This window comes from Oncorhynchus mykiss, chromosome 12, assembly GCF_057628025.1.
Source record: "Oncorhynchus mykiss isolate SJ-2025 chromosome 12, ASM5762802v1, whole genome shotgun sequence".
NCBI lineage: Eukaryota > Metazoa > Chordata > Actinopteri > Salmoniformes > Salmonidae > Oncorhynchus > Oncorhynchus mykiss.
The window spans coordinates 83614414-83634256 of record NC_143033.1 but is presented as its reverse complement, the minus strand read 5'-3'; the positions used below and the strand labels follow the sequence as shown (position 1 = coordinate 83634256).

The 19843-nt window shown below is 40.9% G+C and overlaps 2 protein-coding genes across 3 annotated transcripts; one reads left to right on the top strand and one right to left on the bottom strand.

The window, feature by feature from the left end:
* Nucleotides 1-7722: 7722 nt before the first annotated feature.
* On the bottom strand, nt 7723-12358 carry LOC149979407 (transmembrane protein 100-like). Its single transcript, XM_090191502.1, has 2 exons — nt 11827-12358; nt 7723-10649 (listed from the first exon to the last, which is right to left on the bottom strand). The coding sequence occupies exon 2, from the start codon at nt 10546-10548 to the stop codon at nt 10117-10119; it is 432 nt and encodes a 143-aa protein (XP_090047628.1). The 5' UTR covers nt 10549-10649; nt 11827-12358; the 3' UTR covers nt 7723-10116.
* A 1145-nt stretch (nt 12359-13503) lies between these two features.
* On the top strand, nt 13504-19609 carry ppct (Phosphatidylcholine transfer protein). Of its 2 annotated transcripts, NM_001165243.1 has the most exon segments (7): nt 13564-13710; nt 15773-15890; nt 17258-17337; nt 17752-17923; nt 18097-18164; nt 18695-19345; nt 19411-19606. In NM_001165243.1, coding segments are annotated over 6 exon segments (648 nt in total). In that variant the 5' UTR covers nt 13564-13581; the 3' UTR covers nt 18776-19345; nt 19411-19606.
* The last annotated feature ends 234 nt before the right edge of the window (nt 19610-19843 follow it).

Here is a 19843-nt window from a genome sequence, read left to right as displayed (position 1 = left end):
AGCAAAGAGGCAGGGTTATGCAATCAAAAGACAGCTGAGGGCAGCTCCTGTTCGGCCGCAATGTGTACGAATATCACAGGAGAGACATACTGGTCCATGGGCACAGAGAGTAGAGGGGATCTAGACTGAGGAACCAGGGGGTTGAGGATTTGTTTCGTGTTGTGTGTATTTCCTTCAGAATTGTTTTTATGAATAGTATAACTTGTTTGATCAGGAAATTAGACCTGAACGGGAAGGAATCCATGTGTGGTGTGGTAAATCTAACTTACCCACAGATCTGTTATTTTGTTCATTCTATAGTAATTGTTACCACATTGCTGTATCCCGTTGGCCAGACCTTCCTGAACAAGTGAGAGAGGGTGTAGACCACCGTGCACAGGTCATCACATATTGCACTGCCGGTCTAGCCCTATCTGATAGTGTTGCCATTAGCCTGCATTCTTGAAATGTTGACTAGTTGACTAGTTCCACACTTTACCTCTGTATGCACTGTGTCCTCAGACCCAAATAAGGGAGTGACCTAGCAGCTAGCCTGATATATTAGTAGTGCATTATGATGACTGATTATTTCAGAGTAAAGGGACCATTAAATTGGACCAGGGTGGAACCGTACCTCTCGGGGGGACAGCAGCTGGCGGGCGACTGGCGGACTGAGGCGCTCGCAGATCTGATAAAGGCCTAAAGGGAGCCTTTTCCTTCCTGAAAGGCGGACTGTTTGTGTTAGCCTGTCCTCCGTCTCTTCTTCTGGGTGTGGGAACCTGCTCCTCCCAGAGCTCATGGCTTCCTCTAGTCAAGGACCCCACAAAGCACAACCCGTCTGTGTACCATGTGACTTACATTTAAAGCCCAGCCTGGGAGAGGAGTGCTTTTACAGTGGTGTTAAACCGCACGGAGAGTATGTGACACATGTAAAGACCCTTACCGAAACACCACATGAATCAATGAAATGGTTTTTAGACAGCACTAAATTACAGCTGTAGGATTTTTATTTGATCACTCTTTTGTTGCTGAGAATTTTCCTGCACATGAGGAAATGCAAACTGTAGTGAATTCAAGGTTTTAAAAGGATTCTAAAATTTGTCATTTCCACTTGAAAATATCAGACTTTATGTGCATGATTTGCCCTAACAGAAAACGTATCAACCCCTACAAAACATTTACATTAATTATAATCCACACATTATAATGCACGTTTCCTGTTCCTTCAGAATTATTTTACTGCTGTAGTAAACTGGCTCAAATTAAGATCCTTCATCTGTAGCCTACTTAGACATGTACTGTATGTAATATGGAGTAATAGGATTTCAATTAACTGTTTTACTCTATATGAAGCCTGTGTAATCCTTTGTAACACTCTTCTCTGGCCATATGTCTCAGAACACATTGCAACCTATAGCAATGTTCTACATACTCAGGAGGACAGAGAGCTGTCGAAGGTTTTTCTGTCTCCATCTAATGCATTTAAATGCATTTAAATCTCACTTAGCATCAAAGAGACTCTTTCGCCTTGCAGCTCCAGAGGAGCTCAGATTTATACGTGGGTCCCATTGGCCACAGTAATAAGTCATTGGGGCACTACAAAACAGATGCCCTGACTGTGTCCCCTCTCCATTGTCCTGCATACGTCATCAGAAATGCTGCTGTTTTCTTCCCTAGGCAGCGCTCAGAAGAACGTCCAGAGCTGATTAAAAGCATGCCGATTTACACCCCGAGACCACATTAAACTCTCCCCCACTGATTCCCACAGTAACCTATTCACACTTGTTCAAGATTAGGTGGTGCTCGGAGCTGGGGTCCCACTACTCTCAGCTGGGCCACATTCCCTTGTTGTGCTCTGTGTGACCAGGTCTGACGAAGTCCTAGGCTCCCAAGCTGGTTTATGGGGCCATAGCTTCTGGGTGTGAAAGTTACCTGACAGAGCGTGGCAAATAGGAGAGCCTCTGGGCTTTCACTTCATGTCACATAAGGGCAGAAGAAGGTAAATAAATATATATTTCTGTCTTGGTCTCCATTAATGCATTCAAGGATGAAGCGTTTAGATTATTCCCTCGTCATTTTTTCATTTCCCCCCAAAGATCAATACATTTATAGCATAACTGTGTTAGTTTATCTGTTGAGGAATATCAAGGTGGTAACCTAACCAACAGCAGAAGTAGAAGTTTCTACTTACCATTCAAAAAGATCTATGCAATGGAGTTTTTGAACGCCTATAGAGGAAAACCCAACCTTTTACAAAGTAGCTCAGCTGTTCAGATGAAAGGAAACCAAGTGCTGTGAAGAAGCTACTTCCCATGACATCATTGTGTTTGTTAAATGACCTCTGCAGCTGTGTCAGACACACCTTGTCATTTCCTCCCTAAACCATTCCAATTATTTAGTTAATTTACTTAGGGGAAAAAGACTGGCCATGCTTGCCAAGATGTTTCTTGGCACACATACAAGAATATGGTACTGGAAAGAGTGAACACCTTGCATGTATTATTGCAGTCTAACCAATTGCACTTGAGGTCTTCCAGCATTAACTCACTGTCCACAATGTTTCTTTACAGTAAACTGATATTCTAGACACAGGAGACATATTAATCATTGAGTTTTTATCCACTGTTTTGTGATATAAAAATATATATCCTTTTGCAGCACATGTACTTTGGCATATTGTCTATTATTTGATCAATGAGGGGGTGCAGTTTTAATCTGCAGTGTGTATTTTTCTCAAATACTTCTGTAATGAGCATTTGCATACACGCACGCACGCACACACACACACACACACACACACACACACACACACACACACACACACACACACACACACACACACACACACACACACACACACACACACACACTAATTAAGGTGGAAGTGCAAAAAATAAACACTGATTAATAGATAACTCTTCAATTACAGCTGTTTCCCAATCCCTGGTTTCAAAGGAGAACTTGCAGATTACAAACAGATTTCCTGAGGCAGAGTTGGTAAACACTGTGGAAGTCGCTTTTTTCCTGTTGGTGTCAGAGATTGACATGAAACAGCCCTGTTGGTCTTTTACACCATGACAGGAGTGATTGTTCCTCTGTTGTTCCAACAAGGGTACGAGGATTAGATTGTTTCAGGGTGAGAACTTCTTTCAAGATCAACATTGAGCCAACATATTGACCATGAATAACATATCCGTCACTGCCTTGTTCATACTACTTATCTCTCTAAGCTTTTTGCAATGCATTGTAAATCACAAGATACAACATACACCATGGTTCAACAGGAATTCGGCCAACTATCCTGTATTATGTATCACAGTGAAACCAAACTCTGACCATGTCTGTTCTCATTCCTATTTTCAGACAAATGGATTAAATGTATCTTCATGCTTGACGGAATCAACAATACAGTCACGATAGGATGTCACTTTTGTGGTTTCCCTTTGTGCCGTTTTGACGTCCTTCCGTCTTTGTTGCATGATGGGAATCATTTTCACCCTTTTCCAGCAGGCAGCTGGTTGAGGCTCACTATGTTTGAGAGAGGTCTTGATGAGGAAAGAGAAACAAGGGGAAAACACTGTTAGCAGTACACTCCTTGGTTTAATTAGGAAGTCTGTGGGGAGAGAGACAGAAGGGTGGCTGGCTACAAGGAGACAAGAGGTAAAATACTACACAGCACAATCGATTAGAAGATGAATGTGCTCGTTCAACAGTTGGTCGTTGTTGGGCATTGGGGGAGCTGCAGCTGCTTCAATCGTCAAGATTGTATCAGTCAAGATGGCCTTTTGTTATGGCTGAAGAGAGCCCTGTAGTCTAAATAAGAATTTAGGGAAATAATACAAAACAAAAATAATTGTTTCTAGAGGCCCTGACCCACCACCCTTCCAAGGTTCTACACAATCTCCAGACTCAATAACGTCACAGTGTCTATTGATCTTGCGTTGTTTGCTGTTCAGACTTATTTTACTCTGCTGAGAGTTGTTCATGTCAAGTTGAATCAAGATTCAAAACTCAAGTTAAACTGCCAGATACAAGAGGGTGAAGAACTTTACAGTTTTAAAAAGGCTTTGAAAAGCAGTGCTTAAGTAGTTTTTTTTAAACAACAGTGGGAAATTTTGGGTTGAACTGAGATTTAATGGCGATCCAGAGCATCCTCTATCCCTCAGAGTTGTTGAGTTTGTCAGGAAGGGCTTTACCTCCAGTGTGCATGGGAATGAGGACATGCCATGGGTTAGGACCCCAGAGGCAGCGGGGCAGGCAGCACTTCAGACACCTCTTTGAGAGCTGTTGGCACAGCATGAAAGAAAAGACAGTCTTGGGCAGTGCCAGTGAAGATAACTGTTGTGAATGCCATAGTGGCTTTTCTGTTCCTTTTAAGGTAAAATGTGCTTCTATGATAATGGATGTAGTCTGGATTTCTTCCAATAAAAAGTTATTATTATGTTTATCCTGTCACGCCCTGACCATAGAAAGCTTTTTATTCTCTATGTTGGTTAGGTCGGGGTGTGACTAGGGTGGGTAATCTAGGTGATTTATATTTCTATGTTAGCCTGGTATGGTTCCCAATCAGAGGCAGCTGTTTATTGTTGTCTCTGATTGGGGATCATATTTAGGCAGCCATTTCCCCTTTGTGTTTTGTGGGATCTTGTCTATGTATAGTTGTCTGCGAGCACTACCTGAGCGTCATGTTTCGTTTTGTGTCTTCTTGTTTTCTTTGAGTTTCACTACCTAATCAAGAGGATGGAACCATACCACGCTGCATCTTGGTCCACTCATTAAAAAGATTGTGACATATCCTCTACCAGCTATCACAATAATAATTTGTTTAAGGGAACTACCACCAAAATTGTGGTTAGCTATTGCCTTGAAATACTTTTTGATAAGCCATTTATTTATCTTGGAGGGTGTGCACTTAGTACCTTTCAAAGGGAGCAGGAAGAAAACATTGCTTGATGAGGTGCTTGAAATATAGATTGGAATTTTTTTGAAGGGCTGAACCAATACATGGAATTTAGCAGTGTTTCAGTGGTTGCTCTTTCAGTTATCAAAAACATGGGCCAATGTTGAAATTCAGCAGAGGCACAAGCTTAAAAGTTTGAAACTCCAAGTGAGCAAATATTTCTGACAGTGAACATTTGGGAAGGCAAGCATTCTTACAAGCGACTGCTGCAACAATCTAATCAAAACTCTCTCCTGATTGCCAAGGTTCCACTTTTGTTGTATCCACTGACACAACTATCAAAGAACTGCTCACGTTCAAGAAATGGGAGGGTTGTGTCTGATAAGCAGGCTAGCTGCCTATTGTTTCCTGCATCAGCTGGCCTGTGCCCATGGTCACTGAGTGTCAGGTGGGGTGAGTTTACAGAGGAAGTAGTGACATGGGCCAATCCGCCAGGGGAAAGGTGGCTGACGCACTCTCCAGCTCTTTAACCCTCCGGCCCTTGTAGAGCAACTAAACAGTCACTCTCTAGCTCTTTAACCAACAGACCCTTGTAGAGTAATTAAACAGTCACTCTCCATCTATTTAACCCACCAGCCCTTGTAGAGCAACTAAACAGTCACTCTCCAGCTCTTTAACCAACAGACCCTTGTAGAGCAACTAAACAGTCACTCCCCAGCTTTTTAACCCACCAGCCCTTGTAGAGCAACTAAACAGTCACTCCCCAGCTTTTTAACCCACCAGCCCTTGTAGAGCAACTAAACAGTCACTCTCCATCTCTTTAACCCACCAGCCCTTGTAGAGCAACTAAACAGTCACTCCCCAGCTTTTTAACCCACCAGCCCTTGTAGAGCAACTAAACAGTCACTCTCCATCTCTTTAACCCACCAGCCCCCGTAGAGCAACTTAAAAGTCACATCAAAATGAATTTACAATGGTTTGGACATATGAGAAGCTCTGACCACAGAATACTTCAAATGACAGTTTCACATTGATCAGAAACCCAGTTCTAATATTCATAACAGCAACGTATCTCTTGAAGTGAATAATTGTAACACTGTTTTCAAGTGAACAATCCACAATTATTAGGATATGGTTAGCTGTTTTTCCATTTGGGCTGGACTGTACAAGAACATGGGCAGTCTTATTTGTGTGCAGACACAAAATGTGAGAATTTGTCTTCCTTTACACCAACAGCCCTAACAGCCTAATGATAACAGGGTGAGCTCACAAGCAACGATGAAAAAAATATTTCTAAAACATTGACCTCATAATCCAGGTCAACCAAGGTCATTGATTGGACGTCATTTGAAATAGAAGCTGTAACAAATAAGCCCTTTGCTCCTCTGGTACCACATATTTTGATTATTTCAAGCTGTTTATGGTTAAGTCATGCTTCTCTGTTTCATCAAGTATTTGATTGGAGGTAACTGACTGAAAAGGATCCCTGTAATGTTAGCCTCATTACTTTTAATTGTGCTCATCCCATTCTGGCTTGTAACAGCTAGCCATTATGGGCTTCTTCGATTCAATTCAAAGAATTTGATCCAATCTCACTTTTGTCTTATTCATAAACATAATTATCTGCTTGGCAGTCCCTGGAACAAAAAAAAAGTGACGTATACCAAATTCAGAAAGAGGGTACGGATGTGGAGAGCACCTGTTAAATCCCATATCAGGTCACCCTTTTTTTCCAACTTCACTGCTTCTTAGCCCTAGCTGCTGGTAACCTGTCATGCGGAAAGGGACACATCTTACTAAGTGATTAACATTTGGTCTCAGAGTCAGGTTGACTCCATTCTCCCCCTATATGGGAGCTTCCCTATGCGTGGGGTAAGGTTCGCCCTCAAAAGTGACAAAGTGTGTTGTAGGTGCTCCTCTGACGCAAGCAAACCATTTAGTTGTAGTGTCTGGTGTCACAGGGACACATAGCAACGCAAATGCTGCCTATAAATATACCTCCGCATCTGTGCTATTTTAAACCAAGTCAAACAGGAGAGTTCAACTTCCTTTTACCTTTGGGAATGTATGTATTGGAAGGTAGAATGGAGTATTGATTCTGTTGGCCAACTGAGCACTGTTATGCAGATTATTTGGACTTTACTATATAGTGGAAGAAACGGTGGAAGTGATTTCTCAGCTGTCAAAGCGTACAGTGATGTCACCTTTGGCAGCTACATAATTTGATCCTGACAGAGGTACAAAACAACAACAAATAGTTAATACATTGTAATATTAGAAAACATATTAAGTAGATATTAATACTGTAACTTATTTATATAATACATAAACAATATTTATTATCCTTATCACGAACACATTTCATTCACTGCAGATTAATGAAATGTAATCCTAGGCAAACCTGCCCTCAAAGCAGTTTAAACAATCAACAAAGGACAGAACAAGTGCATAAGGTTGAATACACAATGGAACCCCAGGATAAGGAGTTGGACTTAGTGGTGTACGTCAGGAGAGAAAGACACACTTCCTTCAATTCACTATTGAATGTTCAAGTCACACCACTTATCTGCTTTTAGCAGTTATGCCCTACTTGTTCTTCTTTGACAAATACATTAAGTGAGAGACATTCTATTATGTCATTTCAGTCATTAAAAACCCCCAAAGCTGAAATAGACCATGTGTGGTTGTGTTAAACAGAAAGATCATTTAATTTGATATGTCAAGCTAATAGCTGATATGAGCCAGACTGTCTCATGGAACACTTCGACTTCTCCCCTATATATCAGCTGTTCTCTTCAGAATACATACATAGTGAACCTTTGGATCATGAAAACGGACACAAATTAAATGTTTAAATATGGATGAGAGTTTATTAAACCTCACTATAACCTATTAACAATTGATGTACTGTTAACAGAGAAGTCATACATAAAAATGATTATATTAAAGTGAAATAAAACACTAGAACATTTCATATCGCTCAACATATGAAATACATTTACTGACATTGGCAAGTACTGTAGTGACAACAAGACTGTGGCAAGATGCTAGTATTTCCAAAGAATCTTGTTGTCATAGTTACATAGAACACCATGTTAGTCATGGTGTGGAACAAAGTGCTTACAGAGAATACTTAATAAAGGTTAATTCGATGTAAGTTACATTTAGTCAATAATCATATTCCCTCATAATGCAATACTACCTATAACATAATAAGTACATCATAGTTACTATCAATAATTACTGTGTGACATCTAATTGACTTTATCTCTGAGCTCGACTTGTTTCAGAGAATACGATAATAAACATCAAACAAAAACAACACGTTTTTGTGTCCCCATAATTCCAATATATATCATTACATATTAATTAACATGTACAGTCAGGGGGGAAAGTATTTAATCCCCTGCTAATTTTGTACGTTTCCCCACTGACAAAGAAATGATCCATCTATAATTTTAATGGTGGGTTTATTTGAACCATGAGAGACAGAATAACAACAAACAAATCCAGAAAAACGCATGTCAAAAATGTTATTAATTGATTTGCATTTTAATGAGGGAAATAAGTATTTGACCCCCTCTCAATCAGAAAGATTTCTGGCTCCCTGGTAACGAGCTGAGATTAGGAGCACACTCTTAAAGGGAGTGCTCCTAATCTCAGTTTGTTACCTGTATAAAAGACACCTGTCCACAAAAGCAATCAATCAATCAGATTCCAAACTCTCCACCATGGCCAAGACCAAAGAGCTCTCCAAGGGTGTCAGGGACAAGATTGTAGACCTACACAAGGCTGGAATGGGCTACAAGACCATCGCCAAGCAGCTTGGTGAGAAGGTGACAAAAATTGGTGCAATTATTCGCAAATGGAAGAAACAAAAGAACTGTCAATCTCCCTCGGCCTGGGGCTCCATGCAAGATCTCACCTCGTGGAGTTGCAATGATCATGATAACGGTGAGGAATCAGCCCAGAACTAGACGGGAGGATCTTGTCAATGATCTCAAGGCAGCTGGGACCATAGTCACCAAGAAGCTTTGGGGGTGTTTTTCTGCTAAGGGGACAGGACAACTTCACCGCATCAAAGGGACGATGGATGGGGTCATGTACCGTCAAATCTTGGGTGAGAACCTCCTTCTCTCAGCCAGGGCATTGGAAATGTATCGTGGATGGGTATTCCAGCATGACAATGACCCAAAACACATGGCTAAGGCAACAAAGGAGTGGCTCAAGAAGAAGCACATTAAGGTCCTGGAGTGGCCTAGCCAGTCTCCAGACCTTAATCCCATCGAAAATCTGTGGAGGGAGCTGAAGGTTCGAGTTGCCAAACGTTAGCCTCAAAACCTTAATGACTTGGAGAAGATCTGCAAAGAGGAGTGGGACAAAATCCCTCCTGAGATGTGTGCAAACCTGGTGGCCAACTACAAGAAACATCTGACCTCTATGATTGCCAACAAGGGTTTTGCCACCAAGTACTAAGTCATGTTTAGCAGAGGGGTCAAATACTTATTTCCCTCATTAAAATGCTAATCAATTTATAAAATTTTTGACATGCGTTTTTCTAGATTTTGTTGTTGTTATTCTGTCTCTCACAGTTCAAATAAACCTACCATTAAAATTATAGACTGATCATTTCTTTGTCGGTGGGCAAACATACAAAATCAGCAGGGGATCAAATACTTTTCCCCCTCACTGTAAGTACCATATTCCCATGTCAGGTATTTTAACATAATTCTGTGTGAAATGAAAAGGAACAATCAGACTTTATGAGAGATGTTATGCCTAAAACATGGTAAATGAAGCATGATTCATTGTTCTGGATTTTCCCATGTCCCCCTCCTTTCAGACCACTATCCCTCCCAGTAAATCTAAGACACCAGATGCAACAGTAGATTAATGGGAAACATCCTCTCCATTGCTTTGTACAGTGGTAATTTGTCTTAATTTTGATACATTCAGTTTGGCTGTCTGCCCAGCTTCCCAGATGTGACCAGTCTGTTTGACAGATTAAAAACCCAACAACTTCATGAAAGCTAAGACGTTTTGACTTGCTTAGCCTAGAGATAGTCTGAGGTCAAAGCTTTGCAGGGCAACGACCCACCACATAGACGTTGGTCAGTCATGAAAACATCTGGATACAGCTGTCTCCACTCCGCTTTCAAATTAACCACTACCTCTGTTTCGCCTCGCACCCAAACATATCACAGACTTATTTTTCTCCTGATGATCAGTCTTTTCCTTCATGCAAAGATGCTCCTCTGGTTTGCAACCAGTGCAGTTTGGCTTTCCCTCCGCCTCTCCTTCTTTCTCTCAAGTCTCATCTTCCAGCATACCGCACTTAGCGCCAATAGCACCAGTCCAACAGATAGTAGCACCAGCCCAAAGTAGGAGATGGTGGACCCATGTGAGTTGAAGCTGTAGGCCACAGAAGTGACCACGATACCGGCAATGAGAATGACCACGCCAAACGGCACTGTGCAACGATAGCAGGAGAGTTCTGCACCACCTGTGGCCGCGTTCAGTTGGATTTCAGTGACCAAAGGGATAGCTACTATAGTCACAGTCGGAGTGTGGTCATTGATGTTGGCCTTCTCCATGACAGCTCTTTCTGGGGCTGCTGTCACTGTCATTGGGTCTTTACTGGGTTCCTCTGGCATCGCAGGATCCAGCATCAAAGTTGTGCTTCTTTCCAACCACAGATGGATCCTCACTTTAACCACAGATGGGTCTTCACTTTTTATATCCTGAGGTTGTTCTGTCAGCGTGTCCCAATCTATGTGAAGAAATATATAATTTGTTATGTCATACTGAAGGGAGTGTCAAAATCCATATGTTCCTCAACATGTTGCCCAATTGTAGCCTCACTGGACATAATAAAATAGGCCTAAACAATAATTTAAGTAGCTATTATGTGCATGCACATGGCCTCAGTCGGAATTGTTGACAGCTTAAGACATGAGCCTTCATTTGGCACTTAGTAACTCCAGGCAACCTCCTTGCACAATGCTAGCCTCTGGCCCAACAAAGTCAGAAATTGGCTGAATGACGCAGAACCACTCAACCTTGCACAAGCTGTCACATTCCCTAGAGAGCGTGGGAGATGGCATTACAAACTACTCTGTGTAATCCGAGCAGCCTCAAAATCATCAGCAATTTCACAAGCAGTCATTCTTTCTCCATGTCCGCAAACTTAGAAAATATAATAAAAAATGTAATTCAAGATGCTTGTTATAAAACATTAGTCCATGTCATAACATCTTAGAAATGTATTACTCTAATAGGCCTAGTGCAAAATTGTAGACCTTTTGCAATTGATATTCTATATGGAATATATTTAACTTATAGCCTATTTGTTGTAATAGGCCTAGTCCTTTATTATAGTAACCTTTGTTGATGAGGTCCCTGATAGAAAAAATACATTCATTTCACATGTGAACATGTGAAGTGTTCCAAAAACACATGTTTTCATGTGATCACGTGATAGTATGTGAAGTTAATGTGATAACATGCGACAACAAGTAAAGCAACATGTGATAGATAACATGAAACTACATATGTGAAATGTTACAAAAACAACTTTTCACATGATTTCACAAGTATAATTTAATGTGAAATTATGTGATTTTACACATGTAAAATCATGCGGTTTTGCTGTAAGGGGTGTTATGTTTGAATTGAATTTCCATGTGTCTAGAAAGTTAGCAATGGAAAATATTGTAGCCTTAGCTGTGCCACATGCATAGTCTACCTACCATATATAAACACGTTATTTCAAGTTGTTGTAATGATTACATAAAAGGGAACATATCATGTATGCGGGAAAGTGTTTGAGTTGGAGAGATCGAGTTTTACGCGTGGACCAACTTCCGATAAACACACAGTGAATATTGTGTGATGAAGAAAAAAAATCAGCATGTTCGATAAGTGTCTAACGAAGTGTTTAAACTTACCTTGCACGCATTTTCCATGCCCGCACCGTTTAAAATGTGGTTTTGCCCATCGATGAATAAAACATGGACTGTAATACGCTTTTGTATTCCAGTAACTCCGTATACTTTCAAAAGCAGACACAAGTGGGACTCCCCTCCGTCTTTATGTACATTCAATTATAAACCAGATTCAATATGTAGGTCTAGAACACAGTTTCACTCTCTACTTCGCTCAGCCAGTCTACAGCTCGCACCGTAAACGCTGTGTTGGAATTTGACTCCCATTCATCGGATGTCCCCGGTGCGTTTCCTCCTGTGTAAGAAAACGACTGTTTGACTGCCATCTTCTTGCATTGCAAGCACGTTTGTAGAATATCGGTGGCTATGGGGGTGGGGTGAACCAAACGCGGGCCACAGGTTTTTATTATTATCTTGGCTTCAGAGGAGGGGGGACCTTTTAACCTCTTTTGACTAAGGCAGGGCCAACATGAAGCACAGCTGTTGGGATGTCCAGACACATTTATATAGCCTAGAACTGCGCATTAGGCCTTTGAAGCAGATGTTGGCTAATACGAAGATGAGTTATAGCAGTTGACATATTACAATATTATCACATCATGACAAACAAATATACACACACACAAACATACAAACACATACAACATACAAACACACACAATAGAGCCTACAATAATATCCATGCACATATCTTCATGTTTGGTTATTTTTAATTAAAACAAGGGACTCTCTAAGATGATTGACATATGGTCTATCAAACTGGGACCATGGTTCATAGGACCTATGTGTCTGGAAATTCATGCTGTCACACACCCATGCTATGCCTGTGATCCAATGGCAGCCACCAGGGCCTGTGGATGGGATATATCTACTGCTTGTAACACAAGTGTTCCCCAAGACAGATCTGATACATAGTAATGTGATACGGGGTGTTGTCTTGTCTCTTCCTTCCTGCAGTAAATCCCTTCCCAAAAAGAGACAGTGGCAATGGGAAATCATGGCTCTTCCACAACCCTTAGCTGGACCATATACTGTCCGGCTGGAAAACTGATTTGAGTAATATGACATATCTCTAAACTATCCCTCAGAGGCACTTATGGAGTGACATATTTTAGAGTGATTATCATTTGGGCCTACCTTCAATCAGTGGCATATGTAAATGCTGAAATCGCCTGAAGAGTGCCAAGGATGCTAAACCACAGATCCAGGGTTCTACCTCTGGAAGTTCCTAAAGGCATTGATATATTTTATTAAAACCACCAGATGTAGTTTATCCTATATTTGAAATAGACTACAGTTTTGGGATTTCTGAATGGAATGGGAGTGGTTAACCACAGAATAATCATCAACAAGCAACTGAGACAGGGCACCAGCAGGACACAAAGCATTACAGATTATGTTTCCTCTCTATTGTAATTGGAGATGGTCAGTGCTTCCAAATTATATTTTTCCTTGGATGGCACTTCAATTTGGAGGTGGGATAGACAAAGGAGCATTCCAAAAACATTACAGTGCAGATAGTTATTAACCACACACACACACACACACACACACACACACACACACACACACACACACACACACACACACACACACACAGTTTAAATACAAAATACAATTTCAATCACGAAAATAAATAGATAGTGATTCTAAATATATCACTGGAACGACTGACGCACTTCAGCGCACGCACGGCGTCTGAAGCGCACAACGGAGTCCTAGATCACATGATCAAATGTCGGGGCACGGTTTAAAAACATGTCGCTGCACTTTACAGATGAGGAATTTCTGGAGGCATGGAAGGAATTAGATAAACCTCAGTTGGAGGGGGGATGGGAGTTTTTCACAGAGACTATGGGTGTCAAAATCTACCGGCTGTATGACAAGGTACATTTAAGTTAATGTTTTGAGACAGGAATAGAAAGTGAAAACTGCTGTGTTAGCTTATCGGCGGTTAGCGTCGTTAGCTGGCGAAGCAATAGTTTATTCATTGTGATTATGCCGATTGGCGTGATTGAATGACGCACTGGCATCAATCTGTTGGATGTGCTCGCACGTAGACTATTTTCACGTTTCATACGTTGTATTATTTTCACGTCGAAAAGGACATTTACATGAAATAGCATAGAAGATTTTGTGAGTAGCCTGCGTTAGACTCGAGCAACAGGCCCACTGCGGAAGTCGCTATCAACTAAAGTGTTTTAAACGTCATATTGATGATTGAGTAGGCTAGGGGAGAGTGGGGTAAGTTGAGCCATTCAGAATTAATGTAAACATTAGTTTTGAAAGCATACTGTAGCTTGTCCAAAAAAAGTGGCATTTTGGCACAATTACCTCCGCAATTCAACACAATTACAATCGCTTTTTTTGTATTTCAGTAATTGAAGCATATTTTAACAAGGCTTAACACTTTACCATTTTTTTTTCAACATAGGCCAGGCCCTGTTACCTCATATCCCAGCGATAATGCCTTGCATTATGCCTGGAAAGAAAACACTTTAATTTTCTCAACTTATCCCAAGGCAAACATTTTGACTATATTTGCCCACACCGGTACAATGATTCATTTTTATGCTAGGTTTAAAAGAAAAATACAAATCAAATCATCAAATGTTATTTGTCACGTGCCGAATACAACAGGTGTAGGTAGACCTTAGGGTGAAATGCTTACCTACAAGCCCTTAACCAACAATGAAGAAATACTAATTAAGAAAATAACAAATAATTAATGAGCAACAATCACAGTAACGAGGCTGTACACAGGGGGTACCGGTACAAAGTCAACGTGCAGGGGCACAGGTTAGTCAAGGTAATTGAGGTAATATGTACATGTAGGTAGAGGTAAAGTGACTGTACATAGATAATAAACAGAGAGTAGCAGCAGCGTAAAAATGTGGGGGTGAGGGGGTCAGTGCAAATAGTCTGGGTAGCCATTTGGTTAGCTGTTCGGGAGTCTTATGGCTTGGGGGTAGAAGCTGTTAAGAACCCCTTTGGACCTAGACTTTTTGACCGCTTGCTGTGCGGTAGCAGAGAGACAGTCTATTAATAAGGTGGCTGGAGTCTTTGGCAATTTTGAGGGCCTTCCTCTGATACCGCCTGGCGGTATAGAGGTCCTGGATGTCAGGAAGCTTGGCCTCAGTGACGCACTACCCTCTGTAGTGTCTTGCACTCGGAGGTTGAGCAGTTGCCAGGCGGTGATGCAACCAGTGCTCTCAATGGTGCAGCTGTAGGACTTTTTGAGGATCTGAGGACCCATGCCAAATATTTTCAGTCTTCTGAGGGGGAGTAGGTGTTGTCATGCCCTCTTCACGACTGTCTTGGTGTGTTTGGACCATGACAGTTCGTTGGTGATGTGGACACCAAGGAACTTGAAGCTCTCAACCTGCTCTAATACAGCCCCGTCGATAAGAATGGGGGCGTGCTCGGCCCTCCTTTTCCTGTAGTCCACAATCATCTCCTTTGTCTTGATCACGTTAAGGGAGAGGTTGTTATCCTGTCATCACACTGCCAGGTCTCTGACCTCCTCCCTATAGGCTGTCTCATCGTTGTCGGTGATCAGGCCTACCGTTCTTGTGTCGTCAGCAAATTGAATGATGGTGTTGTAGGCTAGAGATAGTGGGATGAATGGCACCCTCAGAAATATGCCAAATATTGCTTTTTGTGCTGCGTCTGTTGGGTATGGTGTGCCAAATTGTAGTCTAGAACTTTACGCATGCTCAGACAGTACCTTTTCACAGAATGCATGTTTGTTTTTTATTAAACCCCCTGCCTAACTCTATCCCCAGCTCAAGTTTCTGGAGAAATAATATCCTGTGCAAATCCAGCACATTTTTGAGGGTTGCATGTTTCTCCAACTGGCAATAATCAGATCCCTGTGGTATGGGATTAGTTACATTGTAGGTGTGGTATATATTTGGAAGAGAGAACTTCTTTCATATGCTGTTCACAGGAAACTGGACTTTATGAGTACAAAGTATTTGGAGTGCTTGCCACCTGCACTCCAGAACTGTGTGCTGATGTCTACATGGACTTGCCCTATCGGAAACAATGGGATGGATATGTCAAAGGTAAAGAGTTACACAAACTCTCCCTAGATCGACTTTCTTCCATTCAAACCTCTTGTCGCACTCAACACCTAATAAGGGCCATTTATAAGACTCATAACACATTCATAAGCAACTCAATTCTGTCAGTTTGGTTGAGTATTGATGACATGGTATTGCATATTAATGCTTGTTTTATATGGTGCTTACTTATGCATGTGTTATTGTTCATATGTATAGCCCCTTTAACTCTTACTTAATTATCTAAAATATGAGCTCCACAAAATAGTTGAAACCATCACCTTTCCATTGTCCTTTTCCATTCACTCCTGTTTTCTATCCCAATCAAACCAATCATAACCAAGAATCCCTTTTATCTCAGTTTTCATGAGGATCACAACAAGAGCACAGGGCCTATTTGGCAGTTAATAACTTTTCTCATCTTTTGTTCTCTCTTGCCTCCCCAAAGTATCCAACAGGTAACATGTCTGTCCACCTGAATTTAGCCATAGACTGTAGCTATTGATGTTGTAGTTGGGTACTTAGCACTCTGGTGTAGCCATGGGCTAATGTTGTGTATTAATGTGCTTAATCAAATGTTTAAATAAGCCTAGACTGTGTGAGCAAACAAGGGAACTTGAAGATGTTCTTTCAAGGGCTTGTATCTTGAAAATGTAGTTTTTTGTTTTGTCGACCCACTGAGAAATTACCAACAGGTTCCATCTTAACAAGGTAGGCCTAAATCATTGGCCATAACTTGTTTTGGGATTTCCAAATACTGGACTGTTGTCCTTTTTCAAGAAGAAACAACAGGGTTATGGATATCCTGGAAATGATAACTAACTGAAGTAACAGATTTGCCTCTCCCAGAGACTTGTTGCGTGAGAGGGTGGAGTGGGCTTTTTATTGGAAACACATCCTTGGCTTCAGCTCCTGACTGCCGTCAAGCTTTTTTTTGTTGAATAAAATTGCCATTTCAATAGATTGGATAGATGCTGTATTCTGAAAGTGCTGTTGGTGTCTTTGCTTGCACATGTGATTGTATCTTGATGTGCCAAAAGGGTTCTGCGGTTGTCCCCATATGAGAACCCTTTTTGGTCCCAGGTAGAACTTTTTGGGGTTCCATGTAGAACCCTATATGGAAGGGGTTCTACATGGAACCCAAAAGGGTTCTACCTAGTATCAAAGGGGGTTATTTGAAGAACCCCTTTTGGTTCTAGATATAACCTTTTTTCCCCCTAAGTGCAGCCAGTGTTCTAGAAGATGTATGATTTAATCATGTAATGAATAGTATGACATTATAGTATAATACCTATAGTATAATAGATGACTGATGTTTCATGATGTAAGCACTGCTTTATTTTGTGTGTGTGCCTTTTTGTTTTTTGCAGAGCTGCATGAGAAGGACTATGATGGTCATTCAGCAATCTACTGGGAGGTGAAATACCCTTTTCCTCTGTCAAACAGAGACGTATCCTTAATGAAGTAAAATGTCCAAATAAATAATACGTGTAGATATCAGGTCATCATGTTTCTCAGTAAAAGAAAAATAGGCCTGTGATTTTTTTTTTTTTACTTAAAAAAAAACAAAATACATACTCCATATACAATATCACATAATCCTGTTCTATGTATTCACCCACCCACAATGTCTCAATCTTGCTTTCCTCTCTCTCCTCCTTTTCACATTTACAATGGGGCCGACATGGTGAAGTGAAAACAAGTATGGTTTATAGTATTAAGAGTAAGTTGAGAAATGTATTGTTTTTTAGGTGACAACACGGGACAGTATATTTTCTCAAGGAGTAACTGATCCAGTCACGGGGTGTGGACCACATTAGACCATATTATCTCTACCAGGCTTCTTTAACAGTGTAAACCTCAGTACGTGTACGTCAGGGAGCGGAGGGACGTTGACGTGGACAGCAGGAAGATCTGGGTGGTCCTGGCTAAGAGCTCCCCACTGTCCCCGTTACCAGAGAAGAGTGGGGTGCAGCGAGTGAATGACTACAAGCAGACTGTGGCCATGGAGAGTGATGGTGCCTGTGGCACTAAAGGTACTGCTCACTCTAGAGTACATCGGATCCAATCAGAACTCATCCCTGTAGTACCAATTTAAATGTCTATAGGGGAAACTGTTCAGTTTTGAACTTGAATCTGTTGTGGATCTGTCTGTGAAGTCACTTGCTTTTTATTGACAGACATTTACATTTGCATTATTTTCTTTCAGTCTTCATGAATTACTTTGATAACCCTGGTGGTAATATTCCAACCTGGCTTGTGAACTGGGCAGCCAAGGTGAGTTCAGACCTGAGTGCTATCTAAAAACCTAATAGGGTTCTTTGGCTGTTTCAATAGCAGAACCCTTTGAAAAACCCTATTTGATTCCCGGTAGAACCCTTTTGGTTCCAGGTAGAACCCTGTACACAGAGGGTTCTACATGGAACCAAAATGTGTCCTATCTGGAACCAGAAATGGTTCTTCTATGGGGACAGCCGAAGAACCCCTTTGGAACCCTTTTTTCTAAGAGTGTAGCAGCTCATCTTTTTCTGTTGGTGGGATGGTTGACATATTCCTAGAGTAATAATAAAGGAGTACTATAGAATTAAGAAAACGGTTTGTTTACTCATTTATATGTACTTGCCAGTTATGAATGCCCCAAAGCATGCCCTGTTATCTCAATTGGAAGGCTTTATTCACGCTGTTAATCTCAAGCAGATGTTTTGTGTTAGGATGCCAATGGTTGCCCCATTTGGGTGTGTCTACTCTGCTAGTCTATCCATGAAGTTCATTGACAAAGGCAGCTGTGTTTCCCTGTGTTTCAACAGAGCGGAGTGCCTGCCTTCCTTACAGACATGCAGAAGGCCTGTGGCAATTACTCAAACTACTGCCAGAAGAACAAGAAATGAACGCCCTTTGTGGGAAGTCGCATCAAAGCCACAAGGATTGTATTTTTCAACCCATCGTTCAATATAGTCTACACTCACGGTGTCTGAGGGCCATTGTGTGTGTTTTGGGTATGGTTTGAGACTTATTACGAAGTCAATAGGTGAAAGTGGTGTTGGTGTAATCTGCAGCTGGATGTGGTACTGACTGGGGCATGTACTGTATTTTAGTTATTAGTTGTATAAAAAATAAATTTCAATTGAAGTTATCTGGTACTGAATTCCTACTCCTATGTAAATGTTGTATTTTGGGCATGCCCACAGTAAGGGCTTGGATGAGATCTGTAGTGATCTACCCCCTGTTTTAACGAGTACTGTTTCTTTGACTACAATGGCTTTTCCTTTTATTTTCCTGTTTGTTATGGTCAAATATATGTTGTTTTTTTAAATCCTACATTTTTTCATGTATGAATGTTCAGTCAATGAATGATATGCATTTTTGCACTTGTGATTAAGCACTGAAATCAGATCAACTTTCAAACCTTAATGTCTATAGGAAGAAATGCAGTGCTGTAATTATATGTATTTCCCTAATGGACATTTTGAATGTACATAAAAAATAAAAAAGATATTGTCCTATCATTAAAAGTTCCCTGCACTGATTTTTTTGTTATACTTGAAATTGACAAAAACACGATAATGAAATAGTTGAAGTTAATTATTCATATGTTGAATCTTCGAGAGCTAGACCTATACCTCTTTATCCTTATGTGGTTGCAGTTAGGTCTCCAGTTCTGTGGAGGTGATAAGTGTGTATTACTATCTAATACATATCAATAAAATGACGGCTGAGATGAAGCACTGCATCGTGTATTATTTGACTGAAACCTGTAGACGCTTTTCAAAACAGGACTATCACCTTAATCGAACACAATTTTTAAAAAAGTGTATTTTCCACCTTTTGGCGTTGACCAACGAAATGAACTGTTCCTGTGGTTCGCGCTCCCCCTTGCGGTAAAAATGATAGGTTCACGCCGCGCGGCCCTGATGTTGCGTGATGAAGTTGATATACTTTACTTGACCTTTCAAATT

What these genes read in the sequence shown, in the direction of transcription:
- LOC149979407 (XM_090191502.1), bottom strand. Translation starts at nt 10,548, where the DNA reads ATGCTGGATCCTGCGATGCCAGAGGAACCCAGTAAAGACCCAATGACA.
- ppct (XM_021622435.3), top strand. Translation starts at nt 13,582, where the DNA reads ATGTCGCTGCACTTTACAGATGAGGAATTTCTGGAGGCATGGAAGGAA. An exon ending in ATGGGATGGATATGTCAAAG is followed by an intron (nt 15,891 to 17,257) that starts GTAAAGAGTTAC and finishes TGTTTTTTGCAG; the next exon opens with AGCTGCATGAGAAGGACTAT. An exon ending in TTGTGAACTGGGCAGCCAAG is followed by an intron (nt 18,165 to 18,694) that starts GTGAGTTCAGAC and finishes GTGTTTCAACAG; the next exon opens with AGCGGAGTGCCTGCCTTCCT.